The sequence below is a fragment of the Manduca sexta genome, chromosome 23 (assembly GCF_014839805.1).
Source record: "Manduca sexta isolate Smith_Timp_Sample1 chromosome 23, JHU_Msex_v1.0, whole genome shotgun sequence".
In the NCBI taxonomy this organism is placed as follows: domain Eukaryota; kingdom Metazoa; phylum Arthropoda; class Insecta; order Lepidoptera; family Sphingidae; genus Manduca; species Manduca sexta.
Window position 1 is genome coordinate 6694399 of NC_051137.1, and position 18846 is coordinate 6713244.

Consider the following 18846-nt stretch of genomic DNA (forward strand, 5'->3'; position numbering starts at 1 on the left):
AATAAAAAAATCTATAAAACATACAAACGGAATTCTGTAAGACTGTTTTTGCGGAATTAGACAATTTTTTATTATTATCCATTAAAATGTTTACACACGTAGGCGACATATATTATTTATAAAAATAGTCGATGCTACCTGTAACCGGTACTACACTGTACTATATATAATAAAGGGTAAAGAGATTGAGTAGTAATAATATTAAAGAGAAATGGCTCATTCAGGAAGCCCATAAAAGCTTTTAGTATAATTTTCTAAGAAATCTTTAGTGTTTTGAATGTCCTCTTTATACAGATCATGACAATAACAACAGCTGCGCCGGTATATACCGCTGTTGGTTTTCCCATTCCTCGCTTCGTTACGGCTTCATTAGGGCACCGGCGGGTGAGGCGTGCACTCTACAATCATTGCGAACTCCTACAGATAACAGGACGGAGTGCCGATTTAAATTCCTATTATATTTTTATATACTACGGTATTTCTAGAGAGCGAGCGGCTCACTTGATCCTGAGCTCCACGATTTGTGTATGAAATATACATAGTAGCAACATCATTTTAAAGTTTTGATTACGGATTACGGAATAGTACTCCTTTCTCATCATTTACTGATATAGTTATTGGTAATTTAAAATTAGGTGCGTACGTTAATGAGGTCAAAATAATTTAATAAACGAAGACAAAGCGTTGAGTAGTCGCAATTGTATTGAACGTGAAAATTAACCCTTGAGTGTAGCGAATTGTTGTTTCAAAACGGGTTCCTGGGTTTGCGAAGACAAAGAGCTGATTTTTCCATTTTTGACAATGTATATAAGGTAGATCAACAAGTATAATTCCTTTTTATATAAACGTGGACTTATTTATGTTAAAATTAAATAAGGTCCATAATAAATTGATTTTGACAATCTACTGGTCATTGTTAATTATATATTTAACCGCGCTGCATTCATAAAAATTATTTCGCGTTTATATATCTACTGAAGTTATAAACTGCTAAAGACGAAAATGTATTAGATACAATCCAAGCAGGCGCCCGGGCCCATACCTAGGCTTGAAGCTTTGTGAGCGACGCCATGTAATTACTCTGGGACTATGGGAAATATCGCCGCGCAAGAGCGCTTTTGTAAATTAATGTAGAAAAAATTGGCTAAAGTTCTGCATACCGCCAAGACGCTATGCAAAATATTTGTAAAAATCATATTACGGGCATATTAAATCTAATACAACGTGTATATTGCACGATGATTAATGTATGAATTCTTGTGGAAATATTATTTATAAATATAAATTTTGTATTGCACGTTCCTTTCCACGTCATAGTCGAAACTTTTCGTCGTATCTGAGTTAGAAACTTTTGGTAAAGACAAATTGGATTGGAGGCGGTGAATAAAGTTTTACGATATGCGCGGTTATCAGAAGTGCGCGTTGAAACGGAATTGCTGTGATTATGGACTGAAGCTACGATGACTGCTGACGGAACTCTTGCGGAATAATTTATCAGCTTTTGTTTAGTTAAGACAAACCTTATTCATAAAATGTAGCTAATTAAAGTTTTTGTTTAACAATTAATAATATTTATTAGTACAATGGATACTTCTTACTACCTAAAACTCGATCCAAGCTTCCGAGGGTCTTATTTCATATTAATATTACAAATAAGAAATTTTGTGTTAGAAATAACCACAAATAAATGGATTTGGATAATTTTCGCATACGGATAGATCATGTTCTGGATTGATACATGGGCTACTCATTATCCCAGTGCTTTGCTTCCGTGGGAAATTTTTATTTTAAATAATTGAAATTTATACTATGTATTTTAAATAGCACTGCGTCGTACGGGTGGCCAAATGGAAGTATGTGATTTGAAGACTTTTGCAGTAGGAAAATCTTATCACGCGGGCGAAGCCGCGAATAATACCTAGTATTCAATACGGAAACAATATTAAAGAGATGAGCTAAAACATACAGTGTAAGAGAGGAAGAATTCACATATAACAATTTTTTTTTAATGAAGATATTATTGAAAGAATCATATTAAATAGGTTTTTCATGTTGTTCTAATTTTATTTAAAGTGCGTAAAAATAAATAAATATGCGCGATCGCTATGACAAACATCGCCCATGTATCTTTGAATTTTTTTAATCGACTTCAGAAAAAGGAGGACGTTATCAATTCGACGTGAATGTTTTTTTTTTTGTATGTTTGTTACCTACCTCAGAACTCGCTCATTTATGAACTGATTTAGAAAATTATTTTTTTATTCGAAATAATATATCTCCAGATAAGTCCCATAACACTCGTTTACAAAATTTAACTTTTTTTTAATACCCTTAAATAAATGTATATAAATATGTTAATCTATCTTTCTGAAACCTAAAAGTGTTAACAGAAATATTTTATCACGTCACAATTTCTTCCTGCAGCCAAATGTATTTTTTTACCTACCTAACGTGGTGACGACAATTTATTGTTTATTCATTCGCTTCAAACAACAATTATCTTGTTTCGAATTGATTTAAAATGTCGAATAGAAAACGTTAACAAAGTTCACATAATTTTTGTTATGTTGGTGAACAATTTATCTTTTCAAAAAAGAGAAAGCCCGTTGTAATTTCGTTAAAAAGTATATAAAAAGCATATCTTCATTATTTTGGATTTCCTATAGCAAATCAAGACAAAAAGTGGGCGGCTCATGTGTTTTCGAAAGCTGTAGAATCGTCTTCCTCCAGAAGTCATCAGGAGAAAACTTCACCTTCTATTTGGTTCACCAATGCTATGGAAAGAACCTAGTAACCATGAGAATGTTTGTTACTTTGGTGTTACAAAGATATTGGCATATAGTAAAAAAAAAAAATTGAAGTATTATTATACGAGTATATATGCCGAAGTTCCGTCTGATACTAAGCCCATTTTATATTCGAAATCCTTTTATCTGTTACTGAAAAATCTGCTTGAAAGTAATTAAAAAATGTCTGTGAAAGATTTTTTTAGGAAATAAAAAAGTGAACATTACAAAGAAATTGTTACCGATTAATTTGAAAATTTTCGACGGATAGGAGTAAATATGTCATTAAAGATTCATTTCAGTACTCGCATGTGAGATTTTTCCCTGAAAATTAAGGAAGTATGAGTGACGAACAAGGGGACCGTTTCCACCAAGATTTAAAGCTTTTTGAAGAACAACATCAATGATTTTAGGATGAAAACATGTTGGGGGATTACTATTGATCCATTATAAGAGAAACTGATTCAAATAAATATAAAAAGAAGACAAAAATTAAGCATTTTTAATTTTTGATTGTGTTAATACCAAAGTTATGTATTCCCGTTAAATAAATAAATATTTCTTAAAGCAGACGTGACAGAATTTTTTTATTATTTTTTCTGGATAAGTCTACCTAAATGAATAATAAAATAACAACTTTCAGCTGGGGTCTGAAAACCGTGTAAACTAGTGTAATTTTTTTTTCAGTCACTTCAGTATTTCGGTTTTAAAGCTAAAAAACCTAGGATAATTATGTCGTCCAAGAAAACGAAAACTAGCAATTATAATTAGGCACCGACTCTAAAATTGGTATCCAATATATACCTGTTAAATGAAATATTTTTTTGGTTTTGAGTGGTTTTTGAAGGCGGTTTAATTTTTTGATAAAATTATTTTTATATAAATAAGCGTCAATCGAAACGACTTTAACCAAATTGGTGATTTGGATTAAGTAATGTTAAATAAAACAAAAAAAATGTTACATGGTGTGCAGTTACAATATGTACGACTGTGATATTTGTTTTAACATTCATTCATCATTCACTTCATCACTTTGCTCACTTACTTAAAACGTAATTAGTTTATGTAAAATTGTTTAGAGTCTAAAATTTTACTTGTGGATCATTGTTAAATTTAAAATTAATATGAAGACAATGGTGTGGATTATATAATAAATAGTACTTAATTAATAAATTTATTAAATTTATAAGATACTAGCTTTGGGACGCGCTCCGTCCGCGTGATAAACTTTTTCTGGGATTAAATACCCGCTTTATTTTTTCTCGGAATAAAATGTAGCCTATACTTTAATCTTCAGCAATATATCGGTAAAAAGTGTATTTAATTCCATTCAGTAGTTATTACGTGATGCATGTACAAACATACTGACACACAACAATTCTAAAAACTGTGGTTTTGGCTTCTATTGCTCTAATATGGATACCCTATATTATTCTTTCTTCAATATTTATAATAATACGTATAATTTTATACGACGGTGTATAATTTTGTGTATATAAAATAATATATTAATAAAGAATTTTATAGTTGTTCTTTGTTTCAAATAAAACAAAACAAAAAAAAAATGTTGAATAATTAGAATTTGTTCAACAACATTTATCTTATTTTAGTAAGTATATTTCTTAATCAATAAATAATTCTTGAGTAATTTTGCATAGAAACACACACTAGATGAAACATTTTTAAAAAACAATGACTAACAGTACCCGCATATTGCTGGTTGGCGTCGAATATAAACAAAGCATAAGGAGAACTTAATCTGTATCTCCGTCAGTGATAAATTTCATTTGGTGACTCGTTCAATTTAATTTTGTTTCCCGACATACAGCATTACAGACGGACTTTTGGACACCTCAAATAATTATGAATATTCAATGACATTATTGTTTGTCGATTTACCTTGGTATTTATTTGAACATGAATACCAAGGTTTTTAAGTTTGAAAGCGAATTAGAGTCGCATTTCTTTCTGTAGAGTCTTATAATCGGTTACAGCAATAGGATCGATTGTCACAAAAAAGTTTTGCATAGATTGCCAATTTTCTTGCTGACTTTAATATTTGTTCAATATTTGTGAATCCAGTATGTCTCTTATAACATTTTAGTGTTGCTTCAGCGGTTAAGCTGCCCTTAGTGCCTCGTCTCAAAATTCCATATTGTATAATCACATAAAAGTACACGTCACACCTCGATAAAAGTTCAAAGCATTATACTTCGTGAGTTGCAATGTGAAGTATCTTTTAAAAATTCTTTTTATATACGGCAACCTGGGAAAAGTTCCACTTAGTTTCGTTCGTCGCCGTACCGTATCTAAGTAAGAACTACGCGAGTGGTTGGAAAGTCCAGGGGACGCTTTTAAGATGTTTCCATAATAAATTTCAGATGCGTTCCACCCTTTAGTATTTGTTCATTGAAAACTTTATGACTAGTGATCATAATAGTGAGCTATAAATTATAGAATGTTAAGAAAAAAATCATGTACATAAATTTATATGAATATATCATTTACAGGTATTATTAATAATAATAATTTATTTTAGAAACCGTAAATGTACATATATTTTGTTAATTTCAATTAGTTTCCATTAACATTTCGCCGCAATATTTTGTTACAAAAGGAAGCGGCTAAGTTTAACAGAGCGAATGGTCCACGTTCCTGTGTCGAGCGTCGGTGCGTCCCTCCAGCCCGCACTCCCGCATCCGCAACCCCGCGGCTCCCTCGTGTCGCGAGCGCGAAAACCAACTGCGCGAACGTACAGATAAAACGTATGTTCATTTTATTTCCACATTTGTCAGCGTTCGTTTTGTCCCCACTAACATAAATTGGACGTGGAGGGAAACTTCGCAGGTGAATGTAAAATAGCCAGTTTTTCCCAAGATAATATCACCAAATTTTACGATATTATACGTTTTATGGCTTGTGTCACATTCAGAAAGAATAATATTCCCTCAAATATTTTCGATAAAGCACTTAAAATACTTATATTCGCATAAAAAAATGGATGTACATATTATTTAGGTACACTTTGTGCGAATTTAGTTCTACGCATATCGAAAGAGTACTCTAACAACGTCCTACACGTTACATGGTGCTACGCTCGTAGATCGTAGCATTTGGATGGAACTACGACCGCGCAATGTGAACGCACGGTCCACTGCCTATAAACTGTTGTTCTGTACGCTAATGACTGAAACAGACGTTCAATTAAACGTGCCAATTTAGAATAGCGATAGCGTTGTTGCTAGTGACAGAGTGGCATTTTCAAACATGCGATTCGATTGTATTGCATTTAAGAAGGCTTATGCTGAATGTCGTGACAAAGCAACGCAGTCCCGATATTTACAGGTATGTGTATGATATGTAGTATAAATTACAATCGTTTTCTACATAACATAGTAATTTTATTTATAGCGTAATGCGATTGTAGCATTGTTTGGTACATGTAAGTTTCTGCACTCGTTCTCCTCCGTGCACGCAATGTGCTTAATAGGGGGTACAAAGCTTTTTTTACCGACCTCAAAGATAAATATTAGTATGTTTTGACAGATAATACTATAATAAAAAGAAATACGCCCTGTCTTAATCCTTTTCTTGTTCTATACTTTAGATGACGAAGAAACCATACTAGTAGATATTTTGCGATGGACATATTCCCTTCTCTTCACCACGACACTCGTTATCCGTAGAGTATTATCGCGGTATTACTTGATATATGCGTCCCTGAGTTACGTCATGCCGCACGCGCCTTGCAACTTGTCACGTCATCGACTTCTCCGCGGGATACCTCGCGGTAAGTTGTTCATGTCCATCTAATCTGTAAAACAAGCGACCTTTCGAATTAATGGCTGATAGCAATGACATCATAACCCTCATAGTTTATGAAACATGTTATTTTTCAGCATCTTGGGTATCCTGAATAACACCATATGATTAACAACCACCATGACAGCACGTTTTTCGTTATGGTTCCTGATTTGATAATTTATTTCACAAACTGTGTGTTGACACTAGTAAGAAAGAGTGGGGCTACACTTATCGGCTTTAACCTCGCGATAGCAATTTACAAGAGTTTAGAATTTTGAACAGATTAATACCATTTGTATTTGATTTGGAGTTTTCCATTGCAAGATCACCGCATTTCCAGGAACGTCTCTCCGTGAACGGAGAATACGCAAAACGCACCGAACAACGAAATCGCGTCGTGCCGCCTATTACTGAGTGATCAATAATTGTTAAAGGTGATGCGAAATGTTAGTTTCATCAGAGGTTGGCGGAGGCGAATAATTAGTTAATGAAAATCGAGCTCAACGCGGTTCTACTTCATAAATATTTTCCTTATTGCCAGTAACCACGAGCTGTCGATAAATTTATGGAAGGGCCACGTCACCTGAAATTTTATGGTTACTTTCTTCGGCTCCCGCTTCTTGTATTTATTACTTGGCCTTTTTTCAAAGTAAATCTTACCGTATTATCCTTTTATATACTTGTGAACCAGGTCATTAAGAGATAGTAAACGAATACTCATATTAAATTATAAGAATCAAACGTGTTAATGCAAAATACTACAATTGTGTTTGCTAAACCTATTGAAGAAGAACAGACGTCATCAGATAAAAATATACACACACAGTAGGTACATGTAGCATTAATGAAATGTAATCACTTTAATATTTATAAGAATTGTTGAACTTAGATATATGTCACGGTTATTTATAGTCATTTAATCAACGTACCATGATTACATCGCAACACATGTTTCTATTTATAACAAAAGTATATTTTTCACCAGATTTGGCTCCGAAAAAGGTCTTCTTGGCCCCAGGTTCGATTTGTGTCACATTTCGGACACCTGTGCGTGTCCGTAACGATAAGTTAGAAAATCTCGGACCATAACGTTAGCAAATTCTCATTACCATTATATTCATGTTATAAATTCTGTCCGTTCGATGTTTCCTGCGTAATTATTTAGTGTTATTGCAGTTAAGTACGATTGTGTTATACTATGCACATGTTTCAATTCAAAATAATAAATAGGAGATCTTGTCGCAGTATAGCCTGCGACCATTTATTTAATATTTTCTTAAATTTCTTTTATAGTCTATATATTTGAGTTTCACTTAATATTATAGTGGTAATTTATAATAGTCTAAACTTTTTATATATTAATAATTAAATCAGGTTTGCAGCAAACACATAAATATTTACAACTATACATTTTGTACAGACACACTGATACAGTTTGTAAGTTAAATTTATATGTAATAGCCAATGCATGGTTATGCATATATAGGCATCATACATAAGGTATCATAGCTAACCGTCGAACCCCTACGTTGGGACACAGACCTGCATTTCACTCACTGCTAAATCTCGCAGAGCGGAGTACATTAACGTTTTCCGATATCTAAAGCAGAGAGCTCATCGCGGCGTACGGTTCGGCACAGTTGAATAACAAAGAACTGCGTGGTTGAGATATCGGAACACTAATGGACGGCGGGATTTATGAAGCTATTCTGTTGCCAATTGGTGTTCCCGCAATGTATAGACCATGCCATTTGTAATTAATATTATGTGCTTGATGGATATGAGTTCAGTTGGAACTCAAATATAAATTTTTATATAACCTATTTTTGCTGAATTAACAGAACATTAAACTTAAGCGGGACACAACAAATATTCCTAATAAGCATTGTTTACCTAATTAACGCAGTTACAACACAAATTCCATATTAAATTTGGCATTCTCCAAACAGTTTTATCTTGTGTCGAATTTCCATAAATTTGAAAGTCCGTCGGACGTCCCCTGTTGGCAAATTTCCACGCTATGACAATCGGACGTGTATTTTGTTTTAACTCTCAAGATCTTTTACCGAAATTATTTTGATAAATGAAAATGTCAATTTCAAATATATGACAACGTGAGACGAGCAGCTGAAGCGGAAGATGTATTTAGCATGCATGCCCTTATAAACTGACATATAATATGATTATGTTTACGAAATCATTTGGTTAAAGGTGAATAATTTACGGTTTCTATACATTTTTTTTTACATACAAATACACACTTCCCTGAACCTACGTCCGTTATGTGAATATTGTTTGAATACTTCAAATATAATCATACGACTGCAATCGAAATAAAAAATGCCCAAGTGCGAGTTAGAGTCGCCCATTAAATGTTTTGAGGATAAAAAAAAACAAGAAACAAGCATTGAAAAAATATCAGGATGTTTCCTGTATGGGGAACTCCTTTTAAATTTTCTCCTTTTTTTCTTATTAGTTTGGATTGGAGTGACACGTATTTATATAACCCTTGTATTTATTTAATTCATGTAAACTTATCCTTTAGAATCGTGCTTGTAATAATAGATTCATTTACACACCATTTTTAAATAAACATTGTTAATTCTAAGCGAAATAAGTATGTAAGTGCACGCTGGAGGTGAAATGTAAGCCACTAAATTCTAATAGCTATGATTAGTGCGCACTGCGCGCAAGCTACGGCGTAGCTCGGGCACAGCACAATACTGCCGCGGCGGATGGCCCGTGAATAATCTACCCATAATATAGGATTTAATGGATTGGAATTAAACAATTAAAGTTGTTTTCTTTCTGCTTCGCTAGTTACTAAGCCTCTGAAAGATAATATTACAGTTAGGTAAAAGTATATTTCCTAAATATAAATTCCAAATTTCTTCAATGAATTGATTGTAAATTAATTATTGTTAGATTTTATTTTAAACTACAAAAAGGGAAATATTCGTGGATTTTGGAAAATAGCGCAGGCAACACTTAATTATTATTTGATATTATGAAAGTATATATTGAAATTAATGTTTGATTTTAGATTGATAATAAAGTTACGTCATAGGCAATATGAGGATTTGATTTTTATAAAGTTCATTTTCTGCCTGGACGTCGTCCCCAATTACGCAATTCAAACTGTAAATTGCGAAACGATTATGTACTGGGCTTTATTGTAAAAAGAGCGCAATTTAATTATTTTTTATATTGAATCACGCATTTTTTGCGAATTAGGTACAAAATAATGAAACATTAAGGAGGAAATGTAAGTGTTTATATTACCTGCTTGTTGAGTTAAAAAATGTGAAAAAACATAAAAGAGTAAAGTGTTACGAGGGCGTCAACTTGGCGAGTATAATAGGTGTGTATTTTTATGCGAATGGCGGCTTGCAAACTGCAGCTCATGTGCACCTGCGGATATTGCCGCGTAAATCACATTTCTTATTTCGCCTCAACACTTATTTCTGCCTGGGCGTGTTTACCCGGTGATGACGTATGCTGGCGCATTACGGTGTCTGCTTCTACAACTGGAAGTTCAATTTTCTCCATATCAATGTTATACCACGTGTAAACACGTATTGCAATCACTGTTTCAATTTACTTCTCCCTGTTTTAATGTTTTCGTACAATTTGGAGAAAACGTTCTAGTTACGTTAATTCGTGGTGAAATTTAATTAAATCTTAGTTTTGTAGCTGACAAATAAATCTTCGTTAAGCTGTTTATCTTTATAAATGTGCAACGAAACGACTACTTCACATAATTTTTGTGATATATTGGCACCACCCCAAAAACGTCTATTCATGTAGTAGACAAAATTGGCTTTATTTGTTTATTTTCTGGTAAACGAAACAAAGTAGCTATTGAAAATATTTTAAGTGAAACAAACGAAGCTTAAAATAAAATATGCTTCGTTTGCAAAGCATGCGATTCCGATGTGATCGACCATTTCCGCCAATACGATTAATATTTAATGGCGCTATTCTGTATGGAATTACCCGAGTCTGTGGTTGAGCTTACGCTGAAATACTGCCGCTATATGAATGGAGCGGCGGACGCTTTGTCATTTCGCCGATGTTCTTCTGAGTACTATTTCACATTATTCTGTATTCATAAGCTACATAACTAATCTGATGATAAGTAATTATAATTAATGAAATTAGTCATAATTTTATCATTCTGAAATATTCACTCAAAACAAAAACCACTTTTAATTTGCTTTGTTATTCGAAACGAATGTCTCTCGTCTTATGACCCCTTGCAAATTAATTGCAGGAATGACAGAGCAGAACGCTGTGCTCTCTTAATGCACGTTCACAAAGCGAAACGGCTTGGGCGGCACCAACGCGGCACCACAGCGGCACGCAGCGCGGTGATTATGATAATGACGCAGTGGTCGCGCTTTTTACGCCACTCGCCCTATATTACGGAACTCGACACCATTTTCTGATTTTGCCCGTGCTCCCGGAAGCGCATGGCGTCGATTCTAGTCTCGGCGTCCGCCTTTCATTATTCGTCTTCGCAGCATCAAGATGTTTATATATTATGGAATCCTTAATAACCTACATCCTAAACGCTTTCTTCCACGGTTCAATTATTCATTCAAGCGGTTTGATGGTTAGAAAATTGTCGCAACATACGAAACAGGTGATGTTTCATAACTTAAGCCTTAGATGTTGACGCACCTGCCACCGAGTTTCCACTATACTCTTATGTATTATTGATAAGTTATTGTATAATATTTGGTTATAATATATAATAGTGTATAGAATAGTAAGTACAAAACAATGCTAAATCAATATAATTTTTTTTTGTTGTTTCAGGATTCGGAAGGTGATACGCCGTTGCACGATGCTATTTCCAAAAAACGTGACGATATGTTAACATTGCTGCTGGAACACGGCGCTGATATGACTCTTACGAACAATAATGGGTTTAACGCCCTTCATCACGCCGCGCTGCGAGGCAATCCGAGGTAAATGTTATGACTCTTGTGTACAAAACTCGCATAAAAGGATTGTTTTCTGACATCGTTACATCGTTTGCAACCTAAAAAGAGGAACTTTAATGCCTGTGCGTCAAAATGTATGCGTAGGTAACACACGAGAACTTACACCTATCTGCCACAAAATTCTTCTGTCGTATACTTTGTTTGAAATAAACATAACACCACTTGGTATCCGACATTATCCCAGGGAGAATGGGTAGTTATGAGTGTGCCTGCCGCACAATAAACTGCTTACACATCTAATACCCTGGCCCATAACTGTATGTGCTTCTATGATGCTTTTATTACTTTATAGCATTAGTGGGCACTTGTCCAAAAAATGTTTTCTCAAAAGCAATTGCCTTCCTACGAGCTTATATTCTAAGTTTATGTCGGAGTAGTTATCTCGTTTTGTAGGATTTTTCATTTATATGAATATGAAGTGTTTGCTGAATTATTTATAATTATCAATGACCAACATTTTTTATCGACATGATATAATTAACCCATTTTCAATTTGCTGTTACAAAATCTAAGAATATGTATAACTAGAGACCGGATTACATGCATTTGCGTATTTTGGTCATTTTTGTGTTTTTGGCTATATTAGGCAATATTATGTTACTACTTTTCAGTAGGATAACTCATAGACATCTATCTAGAACGCACGCGCCATGTGCTTATTGCGGCGAACATAAAATTATGTCATTTTCAATGTTACTACTACATAGAAAGAGCAACACACAAACTACACCGTCTTGTGTCGTAATGGAGGCACTAAATAAAGCTTTATCATTTATCTGTTTTACGCTCACTACAACAATTTTATAAATGTGCGTGCATGCGCATTAGATCTTAAAGGCAGAAAAGAAAGATCATACCTGGCCTGTCCTTTATGTATTGCCTGAATGGTAACGTATATTAAGTGCACTACAAACAAGACCAAGTTTTTGAAAATTGAATGCGGGATATTTTGTGTTCTACCTGAGGATTTTTTAAAGTCTAATTTTAAAGTATCCAATGTTTAAAACGTTTTCGGTGCCGAATACATAGGTAATAGAGATAAAATGTAGAATCTAATAATTCTTTTGTGCCAAGAAACTTCAGTAATGTATTATGAATCAGTAAGTTAGAATAATGAATCTCCAACGGCGAATCGTGCGTGAAGCGGTTTATTTGCGGAGACTGGAGGGTTCGTCCGAGAAGGCACTGGAGCCGCGGTGACCTGCGCGCCGCCCGCCTACATTTATTCAAGTCACGTGACACGTCCCAGGGAAATAATACGAAATGCGCGTACGTGACCAGTTCATTATGCGGCGGCGCAGAATAGAGACCTCGCGGTCACAGCCGTGCTGGCGGACACTTTTCCTATGTTACACCGACTCGCATGCCTACTGCAAACAACTACACGTGCCACTATGTATTTGCACACGGTACATTCCTGTAAAGATACTTTACACTCCCTACAATCTGTATAAGATTTTCTTTCACTCAAACTTGATTTGTACACATATTTATGTCTACGTGTTGTAGCATGAATGAAGGTTAAGAAATTAGTAACAATATATACTTAAATACTTATAGATTACTAATTTATTTCAAGTATTTCAGTGCAAACAGATAAGCCAGTTTGTCGGTTTAATATAAAATCACTATACATAAAGTGTTAAAGAATGAGTGTTTAAGATTGTTGTTTAACGATAGGTAATCGAATAGAAGATTGTCGTAAAACGTTCCCGATTTTATCGCAGAATGAGAAGTCGCTCGCGACTTTTCCCATTCTGCAAAAACGTTCGTTTCCCCCTGGAGATGTAAAATCGTTTTATTTTATTACTTCCGCCGGTATATCGTTATATCAGAAGCACCCATCCTCTTCGATTTCTAAGGCTTTTTATAAAATAGACGCAAAATTCATTTCATAAAATTTTGTAACAATTTTGGCCTTTATTTGTAACAAATGAATTAATAAGACGTGCATTTATCGCCATAATTTTATTGTAAGTGCTATTCATTTTTCATACTATTTAAATATCGACTACCCGAAGCTATGAACTAGTTTTAACGAATATAAATATTTTAGTAATAATATTCTTGCTATCCAGACAGAGCATATAGCGAAACGGCAACCAAGGGAGTTATAAGAAGCTACTAAGACACCGGCGCAACGTATCATTACGTGTGATTAGAAATAGTTATCTTACACGGTTATCGCCCCTGCTCGCTGACAAACTCTTGTAAAACAACTATAACAATTTTATATTATCGTAGGTAACGGTATAAACTTCCGGTTAATCGTCGTCGTAAATTTCACATTGATTTATATCATAAAGATCACTAAGGGTAATAATACCACGGCAAAATTTTCATACTCTATTTTTGGGCTGAGCTCTTTGTGCACCATTATGAAATAGATGTTAGTTTTGTGTCAAAATGTCACTTGTAAATAAAATTGAACAAACAATACAATATATTTGCTAACATTAATCGTGTGTTTTAATATTTTAACTCGTCGTTTGTAGTAACAACATTGATTTATTCGGAACGTAATCTCAGCTCGCGGCTTGTTTGTTCTTCGGCTCGAGACGTATAGGTAAGATTAGGCAAAGCACCCTCAATTCCCGCCGCTCAACCCTCCGGACTCTTTCTTTACCGTCATCATGATTATTTGTTTTTATTAATTGGCTTCGTTTTATATCTCCCGAGTGGGTTTAGTGTCAATACTGTTTGTAGCGTGAAACCATTTGCATGGATATATAGGGTCATTTTGAAATTGCGTTACTAAACGAAAACACATACTTATCTACTTGGAAATAACGCTTTCAAAAAGTAACTTAGGCCGTAGATGTAAAATAAAAAGTGTAAGTAAGTAATCTTAATTTTACTCGTCCTTATTGCCACTACTACTATAAGGAAATTAGTCGCAACGGCAACATCATACTTTCAGTTAGAAATACATACACGCACACGACATATTCGCATGAAAGTACAAAATGATAAAAAATCAGAAAATTTAAAACCAGCATTTTTGATGAAAATATTCATGCTTAATGAATGATTTTTGGCAAAATGTCAGCAAAGGTGAAAACGAGTATGTGGTTTCATTTAGTAACGCAATGTCAAAAAGACCCTGTATACAGCAACTGAAATGTCTCGATAAATACCTAAGCAGAGTGTAGAACGAACAGAGAATTTAGAGAGATTTATGTGGTCGTTGTGCTGCGTTAATTGCACCGAATGGAACGAGGTACATACAGTGGTGTCCCACAACTCGAATGAGAAATGTAATACTTCGTCGACTGTTTCGGCATTGCTGACAGCATCAATGTTCGATGTGAGTTCGCACTGTTAATATTCGTGCCAACTATTAAAATATGTTTCGACGAGGGACTACTACAACTCAAATAAAGGGATGAAAGATTTTGATGAGATTTCACGATAGATATAAACGTTGATATAGAGACCATAAAAAGGCCTCCAATATAGAGACAAATGGCAAAAGGGCGAGTCTGACGAATGACTGGGTTTAAGTGAATCGAAACAGCGGACACAGGCTGGTATTGAAAACCTATTGGCACAGATATCGATGACGTCCGTCACACGACTGGCCGCCGGCATAGCACATTTCAGTATGGCAGATTTATGAGAATCGACAGTCGTCTGTAGTAAAGGTACGGACAAGGTTATAACTAGGAGGGTTTAGAGTAGGGTCGTGGTGGTGGGAGGCTCTGTTATTGTGCGACGTTTGATTTACGCACGAACCGCTATCACCCTTTTGTAAGGCCGGATACCGACTGTTCCGCCAGTCCGAATGCAGTCTCGCTTTACTCATGACCATTTCCTCGTGAACTGTGAATGTTTTGACTTTTCCCTACGGATGTGTGTAAAGTATTGTAAAATATATTACACATTTTAGTGACTATATAAAACATATATAACTATGTCCTTATAAATGCAAATCTTGCAAATGCAACGTGTTATAAACATGAAGCTCTATACGAAAAAACATACAATATAAAATATTGCCATATCGACAGCGTCGTGTTCAGATAGAGAATGCGAGGTGTAGTGACGCCGCGGCGCGGCATTTGGCTCGTCGTCACCCGCAATTAGCGGGTCTACATACGCGGATAATCCGCGCGCCCGCGGTGTGGCATGGCGTGGCGGTGGCGCGGTGGCGCGGCCGCCGGCGCTGGTGGAGCTGGTTGCGCGCATCGCGCCATCTATGACACGCACACGAGTGCACTACGGATTCGGCGAATAAATTCATTTGTACGCAAATTGTATCGGCGCTTGCAATTAAAACTTTGTTGGCGCTTCGAGCTAAGATAAATAACACTAATACATTCTGCTTATTGCAACGGACTTGCCAGCAACACGGGATATATTAATGCTGTTACTAATTTGTTTGGGCGGATTAACCTTTAGTATTCCCCAAACTTATATGTGACCATTGTCCCTTTGTCCCTTTTTAAACATTTCTATTGGGGTTAATATTCAAAAGTTGCTTCGTTTATGGTTAAAGTAGATTAAATATGAATATGATATTAGATAGGAGTAGAATATAGCCTTCGTTTCATTAAAATTGGATATCAAAAAGTGTTTTCAAATAATTTTAAAACTTTGATTCGAAATCTTCTACGTGAGCGAAGCTGCGGGCAGAAAGCTAGCTTATTAATAAATAGGGAATATAATGCATGAAATGACAATTTAACGATTTTAGTCAAGTATTAAAGACGAGGTGTTCAGCATTGGGCTGTATATAATACTATTATTGCTGTATATAATACTGTTATTTGGTATAGCTCGTGTGGGAAAGCGACGTTCTGATATTATTCGTTATCTATAGCAGATTATTTTAAATCCTCTTGACATCCAAAAGTAAATTTAGTATCTTTTAAATTAACTAAACACATACAAAATAAAACATAGAACATCGTTATCTCCTGACAGTAAAATACCTCTGTGTACAATTTGACGATTCACGAGTTAAAACGAATTATTACGTGAACATAATATAATGAAGGCTTTTACGAAACCATGAAGTAAATAGGCCCTGAGTCACGGGCAAAGTAATAATAATATCAGCCCTGTATTATATACTTTGCCCACTGCTGAGCACGGGCCTCCTCTACTACTAAGAGGGATTAGGCCTTAGTCCACCACGCTGGCCTAGTGCGGATTGGTAGACTTCACACACCTTCGAAATTCCTATAGAGAACTTCTCGGATGTGCAGGTTTCCTCACGATGTTTTCCTTCACCGTTAAAGCGAGCGATAAATTCACAAAGGATACACACATGATTTTTTAGAAAAGTCAGAGGTGTGTGCCCTTGGGATTTGAACCTGCGGACATTCGTCTTGGCAGACCGTTCCACATCCAACTAGGCTATCATCGCACGGGCAAAGTACATGCTCACATTTCACGAAATTGCACTAGCAGTACGACATTTGCAGGTACACTATTCATCATTCGCGTGGCGTTTCTTTATTGAATCTCCTCTGGCGCCGTGTGTTATGTAGCCTTATGGAGATCGCGACAAAATGTATTGATAGGTGTGTGTGTGTTTTTAGAAACGAGTGTGTAATTGAGGTTTTCTCAAGTAATCAACTATCTTGTTAGTCTACATAACTACACAGTTAGTGAAAGCTTTATATTTTTGTAATTATCGAGTAAAAAGCTGCCATTTCTTATATTACTGCTAGATTTAAAGGAAATTTGACATAATATTATTTCGTAATTACGGATTCACGACAAATTACAAATAGTCCTTTTGTGTTCATTTTTCTAAATATTATTAGTTGTATGTATTTATTTTATTCAAGGAAATTAATTATAAGATATGGCAGCCCAAGATTCAAGCACAGTTTAATTTGGGTGCCACTGGCAACTATTGTATGCACATTATCTATTTTACTGGAAATAAATACTTTAAATATAATACTACATAAATATTTTTTTAGAATAATACAGTAATTAAATAAGAAATATACTAGCCATTAGCAAGTAAAATGTTTAATATAATGGCCATTATCCAATTCTGTCATTATACAAGTCAGATAGTCATTCATCTGCCATCGGTGCGTTGATTCTGTGCAACATTAGCCGTCATAACCATACACGAGTAGTAGTATTGTTTCTAAGATACCAAACGTATATATATAATGTAATTGTTGTGTTATGTTCGCGTGCATGACAGCGTGCAGCGACAGTCGGAGCGGAGCGCGACTTGCGTACAAGGTTTTGTCAGCGTGTTCCGGCTCTTTGTGTGCCCCGCCATTGTTCCACTCGCTAATGTTGTTAGTGCACTTTTTCAGGGACTACGCTAATTTAAATACCTCTCCTTCCTTTTGTGAAGAGACTCGTCTTCCGTTTTCCGCGAGTGGCGGGCTCCCTTTGCGTTTGAGACGTCCGCGTTGGGAGACTGCATTTAAATGAGACACTTAATCACCCGAGTTGCCCTCTCGTTTCTTAGGAGTCGTTTGTTCTCTTCATTCATTACACACTCGTCTAAGGATTTATAAAATTAAGGAAATGTGTTAATTGACTGATCGTTTCTAATGTAAAGTCATCATTTTGTATTGAAAATAATTTAAGTAACTAAAATATGACTACATAAACACTTTTTCGTGGTACAAATGTGATTGCATAAAAAAAAAAAAACTTTGTTAGGTTTAGCGTTTTTGCTTAAAAGGCGCATTTAGAAAAGTATCATTTATAGAAATACGTGATAAAACCTTTATCACATAAGCAGTTCGTGCAAATATGAGTAGAGCAATAAAGTTCCGGCGGGTAGGTAGGGTTCGATTTGCTTGCTAGAGTATTATACGGCGTCCCCCTGCGAGGAAGCGCCACCACTCGGCACAATTGTGCTCTCTTCGTCTTACGCCTCATACTAAAGTTTTCGTCTCGTATACTGTTAGCCGTTCTTTGAGACGTTTGTTGTTCTCGTACACCAAGTTTTACATACGCAAGCTTTTCATCTACATCTTTCTAAATTTCTAGCGCAGGCTTTACCGTGTTATACATACATTGAATATAATACCGTTCCTGTGTTGTGAGTGCTGAACGGAGCGGTTTTAATGTGAAATTCTTATAAATATTTTTCATGAATTTCCTTGCTGTAGAAAAATGGGCAAGGAATGTGTATTTCTTAGCCTCTCATTGATAAATAGTATGAAGAATACAATTGTTACCGTTTTTTAGCTAAATGTTTACGTAACTTTCTTGTATAATGTATGTGTAACTGCTTTACCAAATATTAAATTAGTTAC

The 18846-nt window shown here is 35.2% G+C and overlaps 1 protein-coding gene across 1 annotated transcript in view; it reads left to right on the forward strand.

The window, feature by feature from the left end:
- The window catches only part of LOC115449696 (E3 ubiquitin-protein ligase mib1-like), a 153937-nt gene that overhangs the window by 31552 nt on the left and 103539 nt on the right, over positions 1–18846 (forward strand). The window contains exon 11 of the mRNA XM_037442041.1: positions 11412–11563. Within this exon, the coding sequence (XP_037297938.1) occupies positions 11412–11563 (152 nt within the window). The remainder of the gene's footprint in view (positions 1–11411; positions 11564–18846) is intronic.